Genomic DNA, 23,851 nt, shown 5'->3' with positions numbered 1-23,851 from the left:
CAGAAGTGCGTCCGCGCCGGAGGGAAGCACAACGACCTGGAGGACGTGGGCCGCGATACCCACCATCACACCTTCTTCGAGATGCTGGGGAACTGGTCCTTCGGGGACTACTTTAAGGTGAGGTGATGGGAGCGAACCCTCTCCCCGGGCAGGTGCGGCCGCTCTTTCAGAGCTGTGCTGCGGTTCTCTGCTCTAGGGCTGTAGGACCCTCTGCAGAAGGCGTTTTGGTGAGATCCAAACTACCTCCTGGTTGCTCTGTGGTCTGGAGGAGAGGTGGTCAGCTGGGGTGCCAAACCACTACGTGTGCCCTGCAGACTCTCTAAGCCCTCAGCCTTTCAAAACTCTGAACACCACGTACAGGCCACAGTTCTGTGTGAATGCCAGCGTCAATCTTTTAACACACTGAAAAGAGGTTACTAGTTCCTCTAATACTCATTGCTAAAAAGTTTGAAAAGGGAAAAAGAATAAAAGATACTTGGGGCTTTTTTTTTACTAATTAATACAGTTCTTCCTTGGAAATAGTATAATCCATATAACTCTGCTGGTAAGTACACGGGTGTAGGGCATGGTGTGATCCTGGAGGTCTCCCAACAACTTAGAACATCAGTTTTCCACAGGCAGCAGTGTGAACTGCTCAGCTGACCCTCATCCTGCTGTTTGCAATACACCTTAAAATTGGAAAGGGAGAGAACAGATGAAATGAACTTCAGTGTTTGACCCCCTTTCTAAAGAGCCTTCCCGCATCCCTGTGCGTCCTGGCTCACTGTGCTTTGTTTGTGTTCCCCGACTGCTCAGGAGGAGGCATGTAGCATGGCCTGGGAGCTCTTGACAGAGGTCTATGAGATCCCCAGAGATCGTCTCTACGTCACCTACTTTGGTGGAGACCCCTCGCTGGGGCTGAGCGCGGATGAGGAGTGCAGGGACGTATGGCTCCAGCTGGGGTAAGCGTTAGAGGAGATCTTCCCAGCAGCAGATGCTGACATTTCAGTCTCTAGTAATCCATTTGCTCTTTAGTTGTTGGAAATCAGATTCAGGGGCAAAAAAACCTGTGTTTTAAACTCATTTTGTTTCTGTTTTGTTTGGGCTGTTAGCAGTCAGGTGGATTCCAAGTGCTCAGGTGGACTGTGAGTGCTTTGGGGTACTTTGCCTTTAAGCTGTTTCTCAAATGTTGTCAGGCTTGGGGGTCTGTCTGCCCAAGACTGGCTTGCCTTGTGTGTGGGGGATCTCTGATCCTTTGCTTCCTCTCCATCACGAGCTGTGGAGAGTGCATTCCCCCCTGAATGGCTGTTTCAGCATGAGGAAAAAGCTGTCACAGAGAACACTGCTGTGTTTTGGGAACTTGTTCCAGGCCACATGTGGGCTTTGAACCCAGGGCAGCCAGCTCTGTGCCAGTGTTGGTGTTCAGCCTTGTCTGCTGTGATCAGATCTTAGCTCTGATGGCATTTCCTCCAAGGAGGAAGGCAGCTCTGCAGACCCAGTGGAGAGCATGTCTCCATCAGCAGGAGCCAGACTGGATGTGCTAGTAGAATCCTGACTGGTTTGGTCCAGCTTGCTCCTGCTGAGGAGAGTGACTCTGTGTGAACAGGAGCAAAGGAATCCAAATGTGTTTGATTGTTGAGTTTGTAGTGGTCAGAAAGAGTTCTTCCCTTCCAGCTTTCTCTGTGATCTAGACTGCTGTGGGCTCTGTGTGTGCCCCAGTGCTACCACTGCTGTTGTTTGCCTTCCCAGGGTGCCTGCCAGTCATGTGCTTCCTTTTTCATTGAAGGATAACTTCTGGGAGATGGGGGACACAGGTCCCTGTGGTCCCTGCACAGAGATCCACTATGACCATGTGGGTGGTGGCAGAAGTGCTGCAGCACTGGTGAACCAGGGCAGCCCTGATGTAGTGGAGATCTGGAACCTGGTCTTCATGCAGTACAGCAGGTACCGGGCATCTGGTCTGAACTCTGGAGGCTTTTCCTCTTGCCTGACTCCTAAATAATAAATGTTCTCAGCCATCTCACTGCTCTCCAGGAGGTGGCAGTACTGGAGCAAGAGGGAAGCTGTGGAGGTGTGTCTAGTGTGGCTCTTGGTCCCTTTTGCTGTATTTGTCCTGTCTTCCTTCAACCTCTGCTGCTTGTTCTCCTTCACTGTTGCATCCCAGAGGTCTCTTGAAGCCTGCAGCAGCCTGGAGAAACCTGCAGAAGAAGGCAGGCTCGGGTCCCTGTTTGGGGAAGGCCTTTCACCCTATGTTAAAGTCTGTCCTGACTATCTGATGGTCAGATCTTGGCTGCCTGACAGTGCCAAGGCAGGCTGCTGTTAGTCTTGTCTGTGAGCTTCCTCTCCTTGGGTCATCTGCTGTTTCCATCCCCTCTCCCATTCCCTTTGACTCACCTGCTCCTTTGCCTGTGAACTGACCCTTGCTTCTCTTTTGCCTTTTATTTTTTCCTGGCTGGCTGACAGAGAGGTGGAGGGGCATCTGCTTCCCTTGCCACAGCGCCACGTGGATACAGGAATGGGCCTGGAAAGGCTGGTGGCAGTTCTGCAGAACAAACGCTCCAACTACGACACAGATCTCTTCACTCCCATCTTGGATGCCATTCACAAGGTGAGGGTGCTTCTTCTCACAATCACAGCTAAGCAAAAGCTCCTTGAATGCAGACTGCATGCCAGGTGCCACAGTACAGCCTTCTCCACACACGTTACTGTGCAGTATTTTCAGGCAAGAGGTATGTCCAGCCAGGTCCAGAGCAGCATTCTAGGGAAACTGGGAAGGATACCAGGTTGGAAATCCACTGGGATATCAGCACTGCTGATCCCTTTTTTCCTCCAAGGTTTCTTAAGTTCCTCAGTGCCAGGGCATTGGCTGCCCTGTCTTGGGTGTGGAAGTCTCAGTCAATGCTCTGGAAGGGTTTAATGAGCACATCTTGGATTCACAAGGTCGGCGATAGTTGAGGAGCATGACGTCAGGTGTAGCTGGCTGCCTCTTGCATTGAGGCTCCCCTCTGTGGAGGTCCATTTCTGCTGATGTCTCCTCTCCCCTGGCAGGGCTCCGGGGGGCCGGGGTACCGGGGCCTGCTGGGGGGTGCTGACGCCGGGCGCCTGGACATGGCGTACCGCGTGGTGGCGGATCACGCGCGCACCCTCTGCGTGTGCATCGCCGACGGCGTCTACCCGGGCGTCTCTGGAGCAGAGTAAGGACATCAGGAGACAGCCTGCAGGCTCCTCCTTGGCTGGGGGTGGGGGATGTGGAGCTGGGCTGGGCTGCTCTCCTGGCTGCCTGGTGAGTCCCGCCCTGTTTTCAGGCTGGTGCTGCGTCGGATCCTGCGCAGGGCCGTCCGCTTTTGCTCTGAGGTCCTCCACGCTCCCCCTGGGCTCCTGGCCTCCCTGGTGCCTACCGTAGTGGAAGTGCTGGTGAGTAAAAACTGCTGCCCTGGGGGAAAGGGTATCACATATAGTCTTATTCAGCTCCACATCCGTTTCCTGGATGCTGTCAGGAGATAGTCATTGTTGCAAAGCCCCTCCGCAAGGGTGTACCTGGTGCTGTGTAACAGCAGTAAGAGTCTCTTGTCTCCTATCACTCATGATGGGAGGGAGGGGGCCTAGCATGACCAGTGGTACCATCAGCACAAGTGCATGTGTGTAAGTGTGCATGTTGTTGTTTCCAGTGGGCAGTGGCTTCCAAACTGTTGTATCTGATGAAAAATGTCTCAGATTTATCCCTGGGAGTAGTAACAGCAACCTAAAAGACAATGCTTACTTCCTGTTGTGAATGGACGTGTTTGCCAAGAGATTCTGTGCAGGGGGGCTAGCAGAGGCTGGTCCCAGGGAGCCAGATAGCCAGGAGTTGGCTGCTCCAGGTCCATGTGTGATTCTTCCCCTTTGCTGCTGTCCCTGGAGCTGTGTGCTGGGGACTCACTCATCTGCCTGAGAAACCTCTGTAGTGCTTGTGGCATGCTGTGAGAATCCCTGAGGAAGCCGCTGAGGATGTTATCACTGACTGAGGCTCACTTCACAGGGAGATGCCTATCCAGAGCTGACAAAGAACACAGACCAGGTGAGCAATGTGGAGTCCCCTGGAGAGAAACTTCATTTCTTGTTATCTTTGTGAGGCAGTTCTGTCAGGGGCAGAAGTCAGCCCTTCCTTGGGACTTAGCTGGAGGAGTTTGCATAGCCTCTTCCATGACCATGTTCCCCTGGGTGGGCTGAGCTGTGCTGGGAACACATTTGTATGCTGGAAGAAGGATCTGTGGCAAATTTCCTTGTGGGAGCTCTACTAGATCTTTACCAGGAGAGCTTGCCCTAGTATAAGGCAGCTGTTGCTCTAAAAAAAACAAACAAACAACAAACATAGGATAGCTTTTTTTGTTGAATGCAGGTACAGCCTGTCCTAGCCTGGGTACCTTTTCTCCAAAGTGGATTGGTGATTTAAGGCTAGTCCCAGCTTGCTTCTGCTGACAGCAGCTGTGACGAGCAATTTCTCTGCCTGTTCCAGACATGCAATTTTAATTGGGTCACAAGCATGAGTATCTGACGGGGAGCACGTGTCAGCCTCCAGCCTTCCCCAGGTGCCTGGTCAATATTTCTTTGACAGCAGTGGGTGATAAGAGGCACAGTGACATGGGCACTCTTCAGTAGTGCCTGGGAGCGTGCTGGGATGGATACTCGCGGAGCAAAAAGGCCGGTGCACGCAGACAGCACCCCTGTTAGACACCAGCTCGATTTGCTTTGAGCTGACGATGGCAGGGCTGACGTGCCGTGGCCAATCCTCCTCCTCCTGATCCTTGGGCAGGTGATGGATGTCATCAATGAGAACGAGGCGGCGTTTCTGTCCTCCCTGGGGCGCGGGAGGCGCGTCATCGAGCGCACGGTGCAGCAGATGGGGCCCGACGAGAGCTTCCCGGGTGAGTCCCTGCCTCTGACAAGCTGCACTTAAAGCTGGTTTGGTCCAGGGCCTCACAAGCATTGCAGTCAAAACTACAGTGGATGTCTGCCTCCCACACACATTTTCAGTGACCTTCTAGCTGCAGGCAGAGGAGCATATGCTGCTCCTTTCTCCAGATTGCAATTGTTTTCTAGCACTCCATTCTCACAGCAAGCGGATCACCAGGCACGTTAGAAACATTCCCTTGCTGCTTTATTGACTGATTAACTGCGTCCTTACAAGACAATTAAAGAAGGAGCTCAGGACCTAAGCAGCATGTCTAGAGGTACCACACTGAGTTTTAGCAGGGATGGGGCTGTGGGGCTTCATTGATACTCCATCCCATACAAGAACTGCAGGGCTTCTCTTCCCTTCCTCTTCTGCTGACCGCTTGCCCAGTATAGAATGATACTACCATTAACAGGCAAACCAGCAGCCAAACCCCTCCCTCCAAGACCACATCAAACACCAGAGATCCAAAGTCCCAGAGAACCAGGGGGAGAAACAAGTCAATGCACTCACCCACCACAGCAGACATGAAGAAGGGAGCAAGCCAGCCAAGGAGCCAAGCCCATGGAGATGGAATCAGCCATTGTCTGCAATGAATCCAGTTACATAGAATTTTCCCAGAGAGACACTCATAATCTTGCCCTGGCATCCTGGGAACGCCACTTGCTATGAAGAGTCAGGGAGCCCTTTCAATAACCTGAATACCCACACAGCACACACACTGTGTAAAAAAACCCACAACCCCCCAACTGTACTGTAAGCAGTCAGTTCTTATATAGGCGTCTTCTTGCCCCACCTCCAAGTTAATGTGGAAGGTGGGGGCACCTGGTGGTGATCTCCCAATCAGTTCCCACCTGAGGGTGACCAGACCCTGGGTGAAAAGCAATGAGAAGGGTCTTTCTTGCCTGGTTGTGGGCATCATCCATATGCCAACCCTCATTCAGGGCTGGGGGTTTGAACCCCAGCACTTCACTTCCCCATTACCAGTGCAGTTGCACACAATACAGGTGAATCCAGTTATCAGGGCACATGCTAAATTAGTCCCATCCAAGCAGATCTGGAGATACCTTTGCTTTCGGTGTGAATCACAGAGTTCATGTCCTCCTTTTTGTCTTACAGCTGAAGTAGCCTGGTCTCTCTATGGGAATTTGGGATTCCCTCTGGATCTGATTAACTTGATGCTTGAAGAGAAGGGAATCAGTTTAGATTCAGCTGCTTTTAACAAACTTGCTCAGGAAGATGCAAAGGTAAGAAGGTGAATCTCCTTGTCAGAATAATTTAGAACCTTCCCTCTCTATTGTGAGCACAGAGGCAGAATTCATTTCTCTGCTGGGGCTCTTTGGATGCACCACGAGGCCACATGCCTTTTACCTAAAGGGGAAGGGAGTCTGAAACAGCAGTGGGGTCACAGTGTCTTTGCTTGTGGGTGTGGGACTGAGAAGTGTTGGCTGGTGATTGTCTTCAGATCAGAGGAAGTGTGGTATGATGCTGACTGTTGCTGGAGTGGAGGTTATCATAGAATTTATAGGTTAGGAGTGTCCTCAGTCATGTAGTCCAATTTCTTGTACAAAGTAGAGCCAGCTTAGACAGCCCAAATAGCAAGTGACCTCTGAAGAGTTTATAAAACCTACTTGGTCTCTTGTGCTGGAAGGCTTGTGCTGCCCACCCTGTGCAGTCATCGTTTTGAGGCCTTGGTCTCCTAGAGTTTCAATGGCCTGAAAGCTTCACAGCCATGCAGCAAGCTGATCTGAGGGGGTTGTGTTAGCTGTTGGTTGTGGCCTGAAGACTAGCACAGAGTGATAATGAGTGCTTGTGGGGTTTGAAGGAACAGGGTTGAGTTAGCAGTAACCTCCATCAGCCTGGATCTAAACGAGCCTCGTCCAGTGAGCTGGAAGAAGTTCTTCCTACCCTTACAGTTGCAGTGACTGTTTGGAGTGATCCTAGGTATCTCTATCTAACTGTGCCTTTGCTCCACTGTAGCAGAAGGCTGCTGGCCTACAGGCAGGACAGCAGGAGGACACAAACACGTGCCTTGACGTGCACTCGCTGGCCCAGCTGCAGAACAACAACGTGCCTGCTACTGATGACTCTCCAAAGTACTCCTACACGCTTGGGCAGTATGGCCAGTATGGTAAGTGGTCCTGGCTGGGAGGGAAGCTCTGCCCGAGGGCACTGGAATCCCTCCCAGGCCTGCTCTTACTGCCTCACCTCAGGCATGCAGAACACATACTTTGCAGTTCAAACCTCTCCACCTTGCTGCTGCTGTTTTCTGCCCCATCCCTCATCCCAAAGTAGGTGCTTTTCTTCTGTTGATGTGTCCCCAGGCAGGCGCTGGGCTGGTGACAAGGCTCTGAGCCCTGAGTTGGTGTTACTGTGCTGGAGCAGGGACTGTTGATTTCTGCTAGGGATGAGTCTGTCCCAAACAAATGAGGCTTCTGGGTGTGAGTTCTGGGGCAGAACGGAGAATAATTATGCAAAGTTTGGGTAGCTGTCTGCAGCCGGGCTTTTTTTACCACTAGAGGCCAGTGCAGCCTCTGTAGCAGTTAGGGTATCTGAGGTGGCTGGTGCTCTAGGGAAAGCATAAACCACAGAGAGTAAGAGGTGGTGGGGTTGTCACAGGCAATTAGAGATCACTGCGTGCAGCCAGCTCCCTCTTACCCAGAGCGCTGGTGACAGCCCACACTGAGCAGCAAGTGAGGCAGTTCAAGGAGATACATACACACTACAGCAAGAACATAATGGAGGAAAAAAGCCCAGCAGTGACACTGGCTGAAATCTCCAAGGCGGAACTGTCCCACCTCCTCAGTCTCTGAGTCGTGGAATAATTCATGTTGGAGGGGATCCCTGGATCTCTAGTCTCTTGATCAAAGGAACATCAGCTTCACAGTCAGATCAGGTTGCTCAGAGCTTTGCTCAAATTTTCAGTGTCTTTAAGGACAGGCATTCCACAGCTTCTGTGTTTCTTGTTCTTTTGACTCGTAGTGTGAAAAGTGTTTTTATGTACAACCAGAATTTCCTGTACTCTAGAAGTAGTCTCACAAACACTAAACAGAGATGAATAACCACTTCCCATGGACCTGCTGGCTATGTTTGTTCATACAGCCCAGCAGGCAGGCAGCTTTCCTTGCTGCAAGGGCACCCTGCTGACTTGTGCTCAGCTTGATCCTGAGGACCCAAAGGTTTTTGTCAGTCCCTTTCTGTAGCCTGAAGAGATGGCTCTAAAAAGCATCCCTGCTCTTCAATGTATCAACCAGTCCCCAGCAATTTGTGGCCATACACAAGAAGGATCCCATCTTGTCATGGATAGTCATTTAAAAAGATGTTAAATGGTGTTGGCCCTAATATCAGCCACCAAGTAGCTCTACTAGTCACTGAATATCAGATGAACATTGAACTATTGAGCAGTTCTCTGGGGGGCAGCTGCCCTTCCATTTATAGACCCACTTTATGGTCCATATGTCTGTATCACCCAAATTTGGCTTCAAGGGGCCTGTAGAAGAGCATGTTAGAAGCTTGATGCATCAAGGAAGGTGACATCCTTGTGATCCGTTGTCCACCAAGTCTGCCATCTCTTTGTAGAAGGCAGGCAGGTTTGCCAAGCTTACAGTATAGCGAGGTGCAGATGTGTCCTGTTCTGTCAGGTCCATGTGAAGGAGATTGGGTGTCCCTGTCTGCTTGCCTGCTATCAGCAAGTCAGTCTCTAGGTAAATGAGGGGTGACTTAGTTGCAAATGATAGGTCCTTTGTCCATTTTGCCAACAGCTGCTCCTCTCCAAAGGTGAGTGCCAGCTTTCAGTATAGACTGGATGTTGGCAGGGTTGGCAGGACGAAGTGACCCCTCCTTTCCTGTTGCAGTCTGACAGGGCATATGCAATAATTGCTGCCATCCTCTGCCCCCTGACAGAGTTCAGCCCCTGCCAGGCCACTGTCCTGATGCTGTACAGAGACCAGTCCCTCCAGAAGGAAGTTGGGGCAGGGCAACGCTGTGGTGTCATCTTGGACAGGACTAACTTCTATGCAGAGCAGGGCGGGCAAGCCTCTGACCAAGGCTACATGATACATTTAGGACAGCAGGTAAGACCCTTTGCTGCCTGAACCCAAGGCTGCCATGGGTACTGATGCCAGGCAGAATTCCAGGTGATGGGCTGATTTACTGTGTTCATTTGCAGGCTGCTCGCTCTTCACAGTTCCCTTGGCTTTCTGTCGGGGTTGATGGGGTGAGGGAGAAGCAGCAGTAATTTCAGAGGTGTACTTGCTACTGTGGTTGTTCCTCTCAGACCTTTGCAATCACAGTCTTCTGCAGCAAGATTAAAAGGTTTCTTGGGTCTCCCTTCAGCGTGCTGCACTCTTGCCAGCTGGGGTTGCAATGCAGAGAGGACAGTCAATGATCAGAGTCCATGAGCTGAGTAACTTGTCTCTGGCCAATCCTAAACGACTGCAAGCAGCACCCAACCTGAGACTCAGTGCCAAAACTCTTACCCCTCCCAAAAGCATCAAGGAGAACCTTCACTTCTGCAGCATGTTTCTTCAGCCTTGCTAGATGGAGGCCTTTGACTCTCTCCTGAGAAGTTACTCTCTCTTGAGAATCACCCCTGGGCATGATGGTGCCTTTTAGCCTTGCAGAATGTGAGAGTGCCTTGCTCAGCACTTCTCCCCAAGCTGAAGTGTGGATCCAGTTTCTGTTGCCAGCCCAGTGAGGCAAAAATGGCACCTTGGGTACCTGAGACAGGTGCCTTGGCAGCTCCTGTCCATTTTCTCATGGACAAACATCCTTGTCAGGAAAATTCATCAGCCTGGGTAGCAGTACTGCCTCTGCACTGCAAGGTGAGAGCCTCAGCCTGTCATGCAGCAAGTGACTGGGTGGCCTTGGCAGCTCCTGTCCATTTTCTCATGGACAAACATCCTTGTCAGGAAAATTCATCAGCCTGGATAGCAGTACTGCCTCTGCACTGCAAGCAAGAGACTGGGTGCAGGGAAGGTCTGAAGCAGTCTGGGCACATTAGCAATAAGCTTCTTGCTGCTTTTCCCACCACATTCCTTTCTTTTAGGGATCAGTGGGGGTTGTTTCCCAGTCGGATTGAGCAGGCACCTAGCACAGGTGTTTGGATTTTCCCTGTGTCCTAACACATCTTTCTATCTCTTTGCTCAGGACATACTCTTCCCTGTAGAGTCAGTTCGTCTCTGTGGTGGTTACGTGGTCCATGAGGTCACTGCTGTGGAGACCCTGCGTGCTGGTGACCAAGTGCAGCTCTTTGTGGATGAGGTGATAACTCCCTGCTCTTCACCTTCTCCCAGCCTTGCTTTGAGAGTCTCGTGATGTCATGAGTAACCTGGACACAGCAAAGCCTTGTCCCCTGTACTCCTGAGGCTGCTTTTCATCATGATGTGCAGTGGGAAGACCTCACAAGTGACTCTGCAATCTTCTATGAGCCATTGGTCTGCCCATAAGTATCCAGCCTACCCTTTGCTGTTTCACAGAGGTGATCGTATGGGAAAAGAAATTAGATCTGCCCTGTGACATACATTAATCTGACAGCTCTGCTGCCCGTTGTTTTCCCCCATCTTCTTCCATCCCCTCACACGCAGCCTTTCCCTTTCCTCCCCATGCCATCCCCTGCTCCCCCACAGTGTGGAGGAGCAGCACTCCCTGCTGACTCCCCTGTGCTTTCAGGCTCGGCGCCTGGCCTGCATGACCAACCACACTGCCACCCACCTGCTCAACTTTGCCCTCCGCTGCGTCCTGGGGGACAACACAGAGCAACGGGGGTCCCACGTGACAGCAGAGCGGCTGCGCTTCGACTTTGATTCCAAGGTGACCCTGCACTTATGGTTCCTTGTTCTCAGCAGTCCCAGCAGCCCAGTGCTGGCCTGCTCTCCAGTGATTTTGGTCCTCTCGCCATAATCGCTTCTGTAGAGACGGATCACGTTTTATCTGAGCAATGAAACTTGGCCCTCTGGACATGACTGGCTCTGCTTTGCATTGACCTGACTCTGAACAGGGCTTGTTGAGAGTATGAATGGGAGTCAGCAGGGAGAGGACTTAGGAAGGCCAGTTGGTGGTTGTGGGACTGACCTGAGTAGTGTAAAGGGGTCTCTGAGAGATTCACGAGCTTGCCTGTGGCACGTACCTGATGTCTGTGCTGGTCATCCAGGTGAGAGTGGTTGGGAACTAAAAGCTGTTGGGTCAGGCTGAGCGCTGGCCCTGTTAACCTGTCACTGATTGCAGCATCTCTCTTGACGAGTTTGGTTGATGCTCTTGGGTCAAAAATCCTTATCCCTCAGGGGAGGAGGAGGTGTGTGGGTCATAGTGCTCAAAAGTCCCCTTTACAAGGAGGGAAGATGAGATGCAGTGACATGCCCAAGCTTAGTTGCATGGGGGCCCTGCCCCACTTGTCTCTCGTTTGTTCTGTACCTCTAAGGAGGCTTCTCCTGAAAGGTGACTGATCTGTTTCCTCAGAGCCCTGTGACTATGGAGCAGCTGCAGCAGGTGGAACGTGTGGTCCAGGATGTGATCAAACGAAATGAGGTGGTGCATATGGCTGAGGTCCCCCTCATGCTGGCAAGAAGAGTTCAGGGACTCCGTGCAGTGGATGAGGTATGACACGGTGTCAGTGCACATCTTCACGAGCCTTATCCTTCAACAGGAACTGTCTGAGTCATAAGAAGTGTTGATGCAACAGGTTTCTGCAAGGGAATTTGGCTCCCAAACCTCAGGAAGGCAAACAGGACAGAGATGAGATCGTGAGACACTGTGCTGTAAAATGTGGAGGCTGGTGATGCATGGGCTTTCTGCTCGTTTCTTTGGACCAGGAGCTTGTAGTGTCAGCCAATTATTTTTTTCTCCCCATGGTGGCTGGTTGTGGGGGAGAAGCAGTGCTGCCCCTGAGTCTGGGGCTAGTCTAGAATAGGGCAGAAATGAGACAGACACCTGAAGCCGTGTGGTTAGTCTGTAAGTTCCCCTGAAGGACCGTGCTGTTAGCTGCTGATCCCTGTCTCCTCTGTTAGGAGTATCCTGATCCAGTGAGGATAGTGTCCCTGGGAGTCCCCGTGGAGAGTGTGCTGACCAGTGACTCTGAGGCTGCAATGCAGACCTCTGTGGAGCTCTGCTGTGGGACGTAAGTGACTTCTACTTGCAGTCAGAAGGTGTGCTTGTGGGCACTGGTGGCTGAGGTAGGGATGTTCTTGCAAGCTTCACTCCCTGTCCCTGTGCAATTAAGTTTCCTCACCAGAAAGATCTTGTGAGGGCAAGATGGTCTAGTTATGATGCTTTGGAAGTCCCAAGGTAAGAAAACCAGTGAAAAGCAAAGCATTTTTCCTTGCTTTGTAGTCTGAAACCAACCTGGAAGCCACAGGGCACCAGCAAGAGTGCAGGAAAGGGGTGTGTGGCCTCTCACACCAGAGTTACAGTGCTTTGGGTTTTCAGGAGAGCTGGAGGACCAGGAATAAATTGGCCTTTGAGCAGATACAGCTGAAAATGAGCAAGCTTCTAGTTATGAGATCGTTCTTGTGGGAGTAGTGGGGCAAGAAACTGTATGGGAGTGGAGATGATCAATTCCTGTGAAGGTGTCTGAAATGATTACATGTGGTAACGGAACCTGAGACACTGGAGTTGTTTTCATATCCAGTGTTGAATAGCCAAGAAGGGGAGGGGAGGTTGTCAGTGCCCCGTGACTGCACAGCTACCCTATGACTGGAATCTACTTGCCAGTCAGTGAGCTGGCCTGACAAGAGAGTGGTGGAGCTGGAGGAAAACAAGTACTTTCTACAAGGTTTGGTAGGAGCTGAGTAGAAGAGAAAAATCCCAATTCATCCCACTGCTGAAGAAAAAGAGGGGAAAGCAATGCAGAACTTCATTGTTATGTGCCATTTGACAGCAGCTTGTTGGGCAGGTAGCACAGAAGTTCCTCTGGAGTAGCCTCAACTCCACTGTCTCTTGCCTGACAGGGTATCTTCAGGATTTTAGGGATGGGAAAGGATTGAAGCTATTAGGACTGGGGAGGGTCTGCTGGACTTGAGCCTCATCTAAAAGGAAAGTAGGCCTCCACATTTCTGTTCCCAGAGAGCAGCTTGTTTTCTTTCCTGTTCTCTGTTGACTTTGCAGACACCTTCTGCAAACAGGAGCTATTGAAGATCTGGCCATCGTCAGCGAGCGGCAGCTTGCTAAGGGGATTAGCCGTGTCATTGCAGTGACAGGAAGACAAGCCAAACAGGTAAGAAAGGGGGAACAGATTTCTGCCATGTCAAGGCAATGCCAGAAGCACCCAACTTTGTATGTTCCTGCTTAGACAATTAGGTTCCCCCTGCTTTGGCTGGAGCTTCCCTGCTATGCCTGATCTGGCTTCGTCTTTCAGCCCTGGACCCAGCTCTGCTGCCATACCTCACTATTCACCTCCACTCCCACATCCTAGTCTCCTGTCTCCTTGACCTTCATTCGTCCCCTCTGACCCCATTTTCCAAGATGAGAACTTGGCACAAAATATCAGCAAACTTCTAGACTATAAATTTAAGCTCTCACATAGGCATTTATAGGCGTGATCCTTTGTGCTTTGGTTTCACCTCCTGCTCGTCACAGTTGCATTTGTACTTTATGGTTACAGGGCTCTGGCCTCATTTTTACAGCCCTTTTGCTTCTTTTCTTCAGTCTTTTTCCTGCTCAACTGTGGTTCTGGTCTGGATGGGTGTGTATAAAAAGTGAGCAACCTACTATCATGTCAGTGAGATTGCTCTGTGCTTTAATATCTGGAAGTGTCAGAGGTGCTGCAACCTTGCCCGCTTCCTTTAAGGCTGCAGTGAGAGTAGAGTGACTCACTATCCATGGAACTGGGAAGACTAAAGGCAAAGCCCACCCCTGCAAATCTGTTGCCTTTTGGCTGGCTGTCCCCTGTGCATCTGTGGCCCTAGCAAGGCTTTTCTTGGTGCACAGGAATGAATAGCTGCAGGGCACATCTGTGTGCTTTGCTGGAAGTGCTGACCTGGAGAGCCCCCGAGAGGAGCTGTGTGCCTGTGTTCATCAGGCAAGGGACACTGCAGACGTGGGGGAGTGACTTGGAACAAGGGATGTGTTTCCTAGATAGGCAAAGCAGTCCTCACTGTCCACAGCTTTTCTTATATACTCTTTGCTGGTCCTGATCTAAAGTCTAGCAGGGCTGTCATGGGCACAAAGATCTGGCAGAGGGGAAATGCTCCAAACCATAGGGATTTTCACTGGTGAAAAAAGCTTGTATTAGCTTTTTTTATTAGTGGTAGAATTGGTGTTGGGGAAAGCAACAAGAAATGCTCCAAGACCAGCTGAACTGGTCCTCAGGAAATATGCCTGAACATCTAATAAGTTTTCTTTAGTGTTTCTTTTCCTTTCTCAGTCATTAGTTTCAAGATCACATTTGCTAGCGAAAAAAAGAGCACTAAGAAATAAATGAGGCTCCCAAGTTTTTCTCATTAAAATCCTGATGACGCAGTGTGAAGATACTGAGGAAACATAAATGCACAACAGCTTGGTCTCCTGGGTGTGACCATCTAGTGTTAGCTGCAAATCTAGAGATGAATGTTCCATTCCAGAGTCTCTTGGGGACATTCTTTCTTAAAGTCTTTGTCTGTAGGTGTCTTCCCACTGGATCCTGAGCAGTATTCAGTGGTTGTGACCCTGCTGCCTCCCCACTTTCTCCATCCCCGTTCATTCTTCCTGTTGCTGCATTTGAAGCATTCTCTCCCTCCTTCTTTCCAGGCCCGGGAAGTAGGCCAGTGCTTGGCTGTGGAAGTGGACTCTGTCTCCCTACGAATGAAGCAGAGGACCACCTCTATTCCTGAGATGCAGAACCTCTCCAAAGAAGTGGGCCAGCTGACCAAAGTAAGGATTAATATGCTCCTGTACAGAAGGATCCCAGTGTGGGCTTTATACACTTGAGGCACATGACTTCTTCCCTGCCAGGTTCCCATCTTACCCAGGTCAGTAGCAAGGGTGTGTTGCTACTTGCTGGTTCCACTTTTGACCACAAAGGTTTCAACTGGTGTCTAGGCACCTCAGTTGCAGCTGACCTGCTGCCAGAAAGAATGCAAGAGAAGACAGCAGTGAGGAGAGTAAAACTGTGGGAGAAGAGTTCCCAGACTTTTCCCTGGGCTGATGCCCAGCTGAAAAAGAGAAAGCTACACACCACAGTGACTGGCTGGCCTGGTGGTATAGGAGGGCCTGGGAATAGGGCAGGCTCCCAGAGAACTAGCAGGTTTTTTTCTAGGCACAGTTTACTGTCCTTACACAGCAAATTGTCGTGCAGGTGGTGACTAGCACTGCGATGCCCCAGTGGCAAAGAAGAGAACTACAGACTGTCCTCAAAGCGCTGCAGCGAAGAGCCAACACGGCCATCAAGAAACTGGAGTTGGAGCAGGTACTGTGGCAGCAGCACACTTGCCTGCAGCCTGCTGATAGCACTCTGTGCAACATACACCAGTGGGCCTGGTGTCTCTGCCACTCTTCACAGCCACTTAGCCACTAGAGTCCCATTAGAAGGCAGAAGAAAGCAGATACAGTCACTCACAGTGCAACACAAGCCCTCTGCTGGGTTGATTTCACTGACATTAGCCAGGGCCATAATATAAAATGCAGCGAATGACTGACTGGGCTTTTGGCACCTGCAGGATCCCCAGATCTCTCTTCCTGTGAGGATGGAGAGCCCCATATTAGCACTTTTGGCAAACACCAACAGGTGGATAGACATCACTTTGCTGTTCATAGATGGAGAAGATGATGTGGTCCTGAAAATGGGCTTTACAAAGTCACACAGTAAGACAGTGGCAGGACAGAGCCTTTCTCCCAGCCATATGGATGTTGCTCTGGCTTCCCACTGTATTTGTCTTGCTAGTTTATGTAATAACATTAAAAGCCCTTTTAAAATGCTTATTCATGATGTAATTTTCTCTGCAAGAGCTGTTCTTTTCTGGAAGTAGGAGCATCTGGTCACAGGAGCCTGCCTAAGATGTGTGGTGATGTGTAGGTCCAGGAGAGAGGCTGAGGACCAAACAGGTCACTGTCTATTCCACTTTTGAAAGAGGTTTATCTCTCCTTGCTTTTGAGGAAGGGGAGTTATACAGGTCTTTGTGTGATTTCAGTCTGCCAGTCTTATTTCATAGGACAACATACATCCCCCCTCTATCCCACAGGGCAGCACTTCCATTCCCTCTGTACATATATTAGGTACATAATTCCACATCCAGCCTACCCTGTAGGGTAGCTCCTCCAGCACTCCATTTCCTCCTCCAGGCTGAAGAGCAGGCACAAATGCTGCTAGAGAAACACTGCAACCAACCTGTCATCATTGAAACTGTCCCAGCTGACTCCCTCTCTGTGAGTAGTCAGCGTTACCTGTTGGCCCAGCAGTACCTCGGGTGCTGTGTGCAGTAAGAGGTTGCTGCTGGGCACATTTTCTGCTGCATGCAAGTTGGCTTTGCTGTAGCCTCACCCCTCTCCTCCCCACCTCTCCTAGATCCTAATGAAGGTAGTGAACCAGCTGTGTGACAAGTCTCCTGATGCATCAGTCCTGCTGCTCAGCCCTCAGGCTTCTGGTGAGGTGCTCTGTGCTTGCCAGGTGTCCAAGGTAAGTAGAACCATGGAACCTGCCTGCAAAGGGGAAATGGACCCACTGCTTAGCAGGTCCCAGTTGAGGCTTCCCCTGGGATACTGCCTGGTGTTGTGGTTATGCATGCAGAGGTGGGACCTGAGATGGCCGTACTGGGACTGGAAATGCTTTCAGTCTCTGCTGGGCACAAGTATCCGCAGATCCTCCAGGCCATGTTTGCCTAGGGGCAGGGCAGGACACAGCATTGACATGCAAGCTCAGCCTCTGTGGTCCTTGCGGTCATGACTGCTTCAGGTGGAGGGGGCCCAGGCTCGGTGAGGAGAGGGTGGTTACCTTTCTTCGTGCAGAGTGTTGCAGGGCCACAGACCCTCTGCTCGGTGTCTGTTCCTCAGAACCACCTCCCCGAGTTCTCTGCTGCTGACTGGGCCGTGGCTGTCTGCGGGCAGATGGGCGGCAAGGCCGGCGGCTCTCCCGTCGTGGCCAAGGGCAGCGGGGACGCCAGGGGCCTGCCGGGAGCCCTGACGGCCGCCCTGGACTTCGCTCGGAGCAGACTCTGAAGAGACAGGACCCTTAGGTGGCAGAATGGCCACGTGCAGCCCCGCTGCCAGCGGCACGGACACGGGCACTGCTCTGCTGAGCCGAGGTGCTGTGCAGCTCCTGCGGCCCCTGCACTGGAGCAGTCGCCTTCTGGGTACGGGGGATCATCCCTCTGGCAGAAAGGTGCTGCCTCTTCTCAGCACGGACACCAGGGGACTGAGCCTCAGAACGCACCTCTTGCAGCAGCTGATTCCGCTTCTTCTGGAATGGGGCAGTTCTTGCCACAAGACCAGCACCAAGAGGCTCCACAAGAGCTTGGGAGATGTCACAATGTCATCCTAAAACCATTAAATGGTAGAGACTGTTTGATCCCCTGATGTTTCTTGTTAGCTACTTTTTTTTTTTTTCTTTTTTCCTGCTCTGGCAAAGGGGTTTGTTTTTTACCTACAGACCCCACAGTCAGTATGCAGTCTTAGTGCCCCATCCTACTACAGAACTCAGGACAACCCCTGATTAAAAATGCTACTATAATTTAGAAATGGGGAAAGAAGTCCCTGCAAGCCTGCAGGCTCAGCTTTTTCAGCCTGTGCTTGTTTGACTGTGTGATGAGTAGTGCTAAAACCAGTCCTTGGTACTGAACCCTGGAGGGAACAAAGTCATGCCAGCCTCTACCTCTTTGCTTTGGATGAATGTCTTATCCTTGTTTCCTACGGCAACTCCTTCCTTCTCACAGTGCTTGCTGGTTTCTCACATACCAGCACCTACCTAAAATCCACCATGGGTCTGGTGGGCTGTTGGTGCATGGCAGAGTGTGGAGTTCCTGCAGGGCATTTAGCCTTGAGGTGAGCAGGTCTCCCTCCTACACTGGTTGCTTTTCAAAAGTGCTAGCAGAGCCAACAAACTCAACTCATAAAGACACTTCTTACTTCATTGTTGAAGTGATGTCTAGAGCTGCTGGGCAAAGCACCATTATTTTAGATACTTACTTGTATTGACCTAAATAGAGAGAGATGACAAACAGTAGCTGATGCAGAGGTGCAGCAGGGCAGGGATACAAGCAAGTTTCACCCTGTGAGCAGCAATGGCAGCCTGATGGATGAATTTCACCAGCAGGTAGGGTTGCCTGGCGCTGTGGAGGGAGGTGGAGGAGGCAGTAGCTGCATGCTTTTGGGGAGAGGGAGAAGAGAGGTGGAAGCACAGTGCTGCTGATGGATGGAGAGCAAGAAACAGCTGTCACATAGATGAGGACTGGTGAAGAGCATGTAGAGGAGAATGGCCCAGTCTCCTAATGAGAGACTTCCTCCACTTTTCTTAGCTGTCTGCATGATGGGGAGCAGGTGCTGTTAGCAGAACCTGCTCTCTCTCCTGGGGAAAAAGGGAAGTAGACTTACAAGCATCCTATCTCAGTAGCTGTCTAGCCAAATATTTTTTATATGGTCCCTAAGGCTCCTCATCTTTGTGAAGTGCCAGGAAGATGGTTTTGTGATAAGCTGAGTACCCAATTTAAATTTAAGGACTTGGAGACAGAAAGAATGGGAAGCTTTTAGGGGTTGGTGGTGCTCCACGCTATCCTCCCCTGCTCCCCCAGAGCACTAACAGGCTACAGTTCCAGTAGGGCTGCAGACCTTACTCACCCAGTAAATGCTACTTTCATCCAGATAGCTTGAAGCAGGGCTTGTTGCAAAGGGGGCTATGAGCTAAGGGCCCTGGGCATCTGCCACTGCTGCCAAGAGTTCAGCCACCAGAGAGGTGCACAAACCCCATTATTTTTCATGCTTCACAAGCAGGGCAGGTTGCTGCTCACCTCACACCCTGCCTGTGTTCCTGTATGGTGTAGCAGAACAGCTCAGTGCTTTCTAAAATTTCTTCTCCATTTCTGGATGTGGAGGTGCTGCTGGTGCTTGTAACATCTTTGCAAGGAATCTGAGCACAGGGGAGAGCAGGAACATCCAGCCCTACACCTGGAGGACCTTGTGACAGGTCCTAGTAGGGTGCTGGAGAGAATGTGTGTGGAGTCCCAAGGGGGTTTGTGCCGCTGGTTGAAAGCGGCGTTGGTGCCTGTTGTTGTACAGCTCTTCTTTCACTTGGGCCACAGTGGGACCAGATGTGGGGGTGCTCTGTCTCACTGGGTGAGCACTTTCCTGGGGTGCTTCTATGTTATTGTATTAATATCTGCTGCAGGAGTTGAGGTGTCCTCTCAGTATTGCAGAGTAGGTGTGAGGAGAAGAGCAATGCTGGTTTGGGCTGCTCCTGCCCCATGCTCCAAAAGCAGACCCTGAGCTTGCCAGCAGCAGCCTGATGAAATTAATACCCTTTGACCTGGCTTTAACTTAAAAAAACACTGACTGCTTATAAAACCTTTGCCCAGCCCCTTAAGGAGCAGGGGTCTGTGTGCTGACCATCAAGGTAATGCCTTTAGTGATGGGGGAGTGGAGCCCCCTCCTCACTCCCCTGGAGGGCCAAGGGCTGCTGCTGCAGAGGCAAGTGGAGCGGTGGCCCCAGGGGCCACTGGAAGGAGGTCCATCTCTGCAGTGGGGCTGCTGGGCTCCCAGCACTGTGCAGTGAGTGAGCAGCAAAGGCCTGATGGCTCTCTACCCCAGCTCCCCTCTTCCCCTCCTATGTCCCTCAGGAAAAGTGGCTCCCTGCTCTCAAGAGACAGGCCCAGCCCCGCAATGAGAAATAAGCCCCCACTCCCCAAGCAGGGGCACTAGGGGAAGGAAGGTTTAACAATGCTGCAGCTAATTCCAGGCCATCTGGGGAACCAAAAGGCATTGGTCACATGAGAGCAGTTACAGCTTGGCCAAGCAATGGTGGAAAGAGGGTGACAGGAAAGTGCCCCACAGCCTCATTCTGCCTGCATGCCAGCCAGCAAGGGTTACAGGGCTCCTAATGCAGAGTAGGAGTGTCAGTCTGGCCATCCTACATGGGCTCTCTACGTGGTCTAGGGTGACCTCTGCAGCCAGGCTTTCCAGAAGGTGGGCCAGAGTGGCAGAAAGCTGCTGAGGACCAAATCCCACAACTCAAACAGCTCAGGAGGTGGTACCCACACATCTTTGAGCAGAAAGCACCCAAGCACCTGCACAGCCCTACCCAGCTTCTCCATGCCTACAGCTACCTGCAGGGTCAGCTGCAGGACCTGCTCAGGCTGGGGGGAGTTGCTCTGCAACAGCCATGCACCATGCAGTATCAGGCCAGTCCTATACCATCTCCACACCAGTTTGGTAACCACATTCCTTGACTTCTGTACCTCTGCTTCATAAGTTCAGTAGCATAAAACCTGTCCTCTAATTGGAGGGGAAAAAGGAACCTGACCCCAAACTGCAGCACCTACCTATGAGTAGTTTTGTAGAGGCATCTGTGGTGCCCATATCACCCCCAGGCTGGCAAAGTAGGTTGCTGCAGTAGAAATGCTGTGGTTTGAGCTATGACCATGCCAGGCCATTGCTGATCTAGGAAAGTGCATCTCCTGCTGTTCTCCTGGCAAAGCCCCAGTGCACAGACTTACATCCCATCCTGCCCTTTCCTTGCCACAGGAGGACAACATTCACGTCCTGTGCTGCAGCCACAGTAGCCACCACATTTGTGCCTGGGATGCCCTGCATTTCAGTGATGGGTCAAGTGATGCTCATCTGGGAGGGCTTGGAGGAATGAAACACGAGTTCTAAATGTAGTTCTCTGGCCAAAATAGAAGCCTCTATTCCCTTATGGTCATCAAAGGTCTGAGGTGTGAGCAGTACCCTGGGCACACATTTGCAACTCCAAACATAGACGCGGAAGGGACGGCAGGAAGCAAGAAACTAATTAAAGAGATGATGGGGGTTTTGTTGTGAACAGGTGCTGTCAGGTTGGCAACACCTCCATAAGTCCAGATGGACCTCGAGGTCCCTTAAGGGCACATGCAACACAAGTCCCAGTCCCAACCAATGCCAGTCCCAAGCAACTACCTGACTTTGGCAAAAGTGGAGCAGAAAGTGCACACTTGTGTCGTCTTGTGTGCTTTGCTCCCCTTATCCTGGGCTGCTCTCCCTGGGCATCCCTGCCACTCTGAGCCCTGGGGCAGGCTGCTGTAGCAACCTGAGGCACTGCTCCCCAGGTCCCATGGCACCCACTCCAAGAAGGTGCTGAGATCACACTGGTGGTAGAGGAGCCATGAGGAGGAGCTGGGGTCTCCCCAGCACCCGTTGGCTGTATGTGCTCTCCCAGCCCTCAGCTCAGTGTGGCACAGAGCCTCCCAGTCCCTGGGCTGAAGGGCACACTTGGGGACCAGCCCCCCAGCAGGCAGAAGCAGCAGATCCCCTGCACACACCTCCCAAGCACACGCTGTAAGGATTTGCACCTGCACTTACACAGATCTCCCTTTGCACAACTTCAGGTCTGATTTCCCTCACGCCACCTGGAAACACTGGAACAGGTTACCCAGACTGGTTGTAAGTGCCCCATCCCTGGAAACATTCCATATCAGGCTGGACGGAGCTCTAGTTGAAGATGTCCCTGCTCACTGCAGGGGGTTGGACTAGATGACTTTCCAATGCAAACAATTCATGATTCTGTGTGTGTAGTGATAATATGCACAAAGCTCAGACCATCACATCACACGTGTGGAACACAGAAACCCACACACATGTGGATACATGGATCTCTGGGTTACATTTGTAGGCTCCCACCATCATGGACTCCCCGCTCCCACACAAAGCAGCACATTCCCATGTGGGCAGCCGCTGCACAGCACGTACAAGGCTGCAGCCAGGGACCCAGATGAGGTGAGACAACACATCCCCTGGGAGCAGCTCAGGGCCACCTCGAGCTGATGCTGCCTCTCACCAGCTGCCTGGGAAAGGAGGGGGTGGCTGTGCACGGAGGCGTTCAGCTGAAGGCCAGGCAGAGTGTAGGTGATGAGGGGCAGGGTGCCTCTGAGCCCCCGGCTCCCCAGGAGCCCCAGGAGCAGAGCGCTGTGCACCGTGGCGTGCCGGGGGCCGGCGGGGCACCCATCCCACGGGGGATCCCAGCAGCTCGCCTCTGCTGCCTGCCCTTCACGGCCAGCGGTTCCCTCTGCGAGATCGCTGCTGCCCTGCAGTCAGCCCCTCAGCTTGGATTGCAGCTGGCGTTTCCGTGCCGCTTGCTCAGCTGCAACCCAAGCTCCTCTCTCTTCCAGAAAGCACCAGAAAAACCCACAGGGCTGGGGCCTCGCTCCCCCTCTGTCTTCCCCACCACCATCCCAACTGCAGACTACTGAGCCCGCTCTCCTGACCAGGGTGCAGCCCACTGGAGGAAAACTTTATGAATTTTGATCGATTTATGCCATTCTGGGTTTTAGTTTACTGGGGCGTGGCTGGTGGGGGCCCTGGATGTCAGCCCAGAGGGTGTGCCGGTGAGGCTGCCATGGCGTTACCTGGTCTGCATCCAGAGAGCCACGTGCATCCGGGCTCGCAGTGCAAAAATGAGCAAAGCTGCAACCAGCCCCAGGCACTGGGGAGCTGCTGCCCACCACAACCTTCCCTGAAACCAAAAAGGGGATGGAAGGAGACCCTGTCCTGCAGGGCCTGCTGTGGGAGACTGGAAGGGGCTCCATCTCGCCTGGGTTCATACTGAACCTGGTGCTGCTATATCACTCTTGCAAGCTGGAGGGCCTCAGAGCAAGTTATGGAGTCCTGTCACTCACAGTTCCAGTCCTGCTGCAAATCTGGTCCAAAACCCATTCTGCGTTTCTGGCTGGCTGTGTGATCCCTACCTGAGAGCTAGTGCCACCAGATAGCCTGGCCTTTCCAGGACAGTCCACCCCCAGCCTGCTGCAAAAATCCCTGAGGCTACACAGACACTGGGTTACTATTCCAGTCCCCAACCAAGAACTCTGCATCTCCTTCTAGTCCTTACCCAGCCTCATTTCATGCATTTCGCTCATGCTTTGCATCAGAGGTTGCCTGGGCTTGAACTCCAGGAACAGAAAGATAAATCCAAGCCTACATAGACCTTCTTTTCACATGGTGAGGAATTATTTACACTCGGGTTGGGATTTGCTGCTCTACTAATTTTGTTGTCTCCCCATTTGCCTGTTTGTCCCACATTTGAGATGTCATCCCCCCATCCCCCTTCATTCCCTTGCTGCCCCCACATGCGGGTGCTTTTCCTCCCTCCTCCTCCTCCTGGCTGGCCAGGTTAGACAGGCACTGGAAGAATCCATACAGGGAAGATAATCCCTCAAATCAAATATCACTGAGTTTTACAGAGAAAGAGGGAACAAGATGCAAAACTAAATGACCTTTAAAACAAGAGAGCTCTCAGGTTCCCTCCCCCACCCGGACGCAGCTCCTCTACTCTGCTGTAACCTTCTCCTCCCTGTCCCAGCATTTATTTATAAGCACCATCAATAATTAAGAAGTTGCCTGCCTGCCTCAGCTGCTGTGTTCACAGAGACATCTCTGATGTTTCCTGGCTCAGCCTGGCTGCTTTGCTCACTTGGGCTTTTAAATTTCTTCCCCTGCCTTTAGAAACACTGAAATCACCCACCTGGAACGGACCAGAGGTCTGAAGAGCCAGGAGAGCTCCCTGCAGCAGGCTGGTCACCCCGAGAGCGACCAAGAACTGCTGCAGAGGCAGCACGGGCTAGGATGTCTGGGGGGTCCCCACTTGGCCACAACCCCCCCCTGCCAGTCAAGCTCCATTAGAAGCGACACCCTTGTCCACACTCGAGGGAGGAGGAGCTCCCACGCTGGTGGTTCCTTGCGTAGGAAACCCCAAGCGAGGGCTTATGCAGGGCATCCCCTGGGGCCAGGACAGGCCCGGAGGCAGCAGCTGGGCTTGGCATGTCGCTGGCACTTCAGCAGGCCTCAGGAACACCC

The 23,851-nt window shown here is 52.0% G+C and overlaps 1 protein-coding gene across 1 annotated transcript; it reads left to right on the top strand.

Moving 5' to 3' along the window:
• Positions 1–6: 6 nt before the first annotated feature.
• Positions 7–17,035, top strand: AARS2 (alanyl-tRNA synthetase 2, mitochondrial; the record flags this gene model as incomplete). The annotated part of the gene is made up of 21 exons (XM_008949881.1): positions 7–117; positions 796–941; positions 1,729–1,923; positions 2,443–2,587; positions 3,028–3,173; positions 3,285–3,393; positions 3,998–4,036; positions 4,772–4,883; positions 6,032–6,159; positions 6,893–7,043; positions 8,816–8,985; positions 10,061–10,174; positions 10,583–10,723; positions 11,369–11,506; positions 11,917–12,026; positions 13,013–13,121; positions 14,633–14,755; positions 15,180–15,290; positions 16,163–16,246; positions 16,386–16,496; positions 16,871–17,035. Coding segments are annotated over 21 exons (2,658 nt in total), but the record flags the coding sequence as incomplete, so codon positions are not given.
• Between the last annotated feature and the right edge of the window lie 6,816 nt (positions 17,036–23,851).

The sequence above is a fragment of the Merops nubicus genome, unplaced genomic scaffold (assembly GCF_000691845.1).
Source record: "Merops nubicus isolate BGI_N331 unplaced genomic scaffold, ASM69184v1 scaffold10841, whole genome shotgun sequence".
Classification (NCBI taxonomy): domain Eukaryota; kingdom Metazoa; phylum Chordata; class Aves; order Coraciiformes; family Meropidae; genus Merops; species Merops nubicus.
This window is presented reverse-complemented; position numbering and strand designations above follow the sequence as displayed.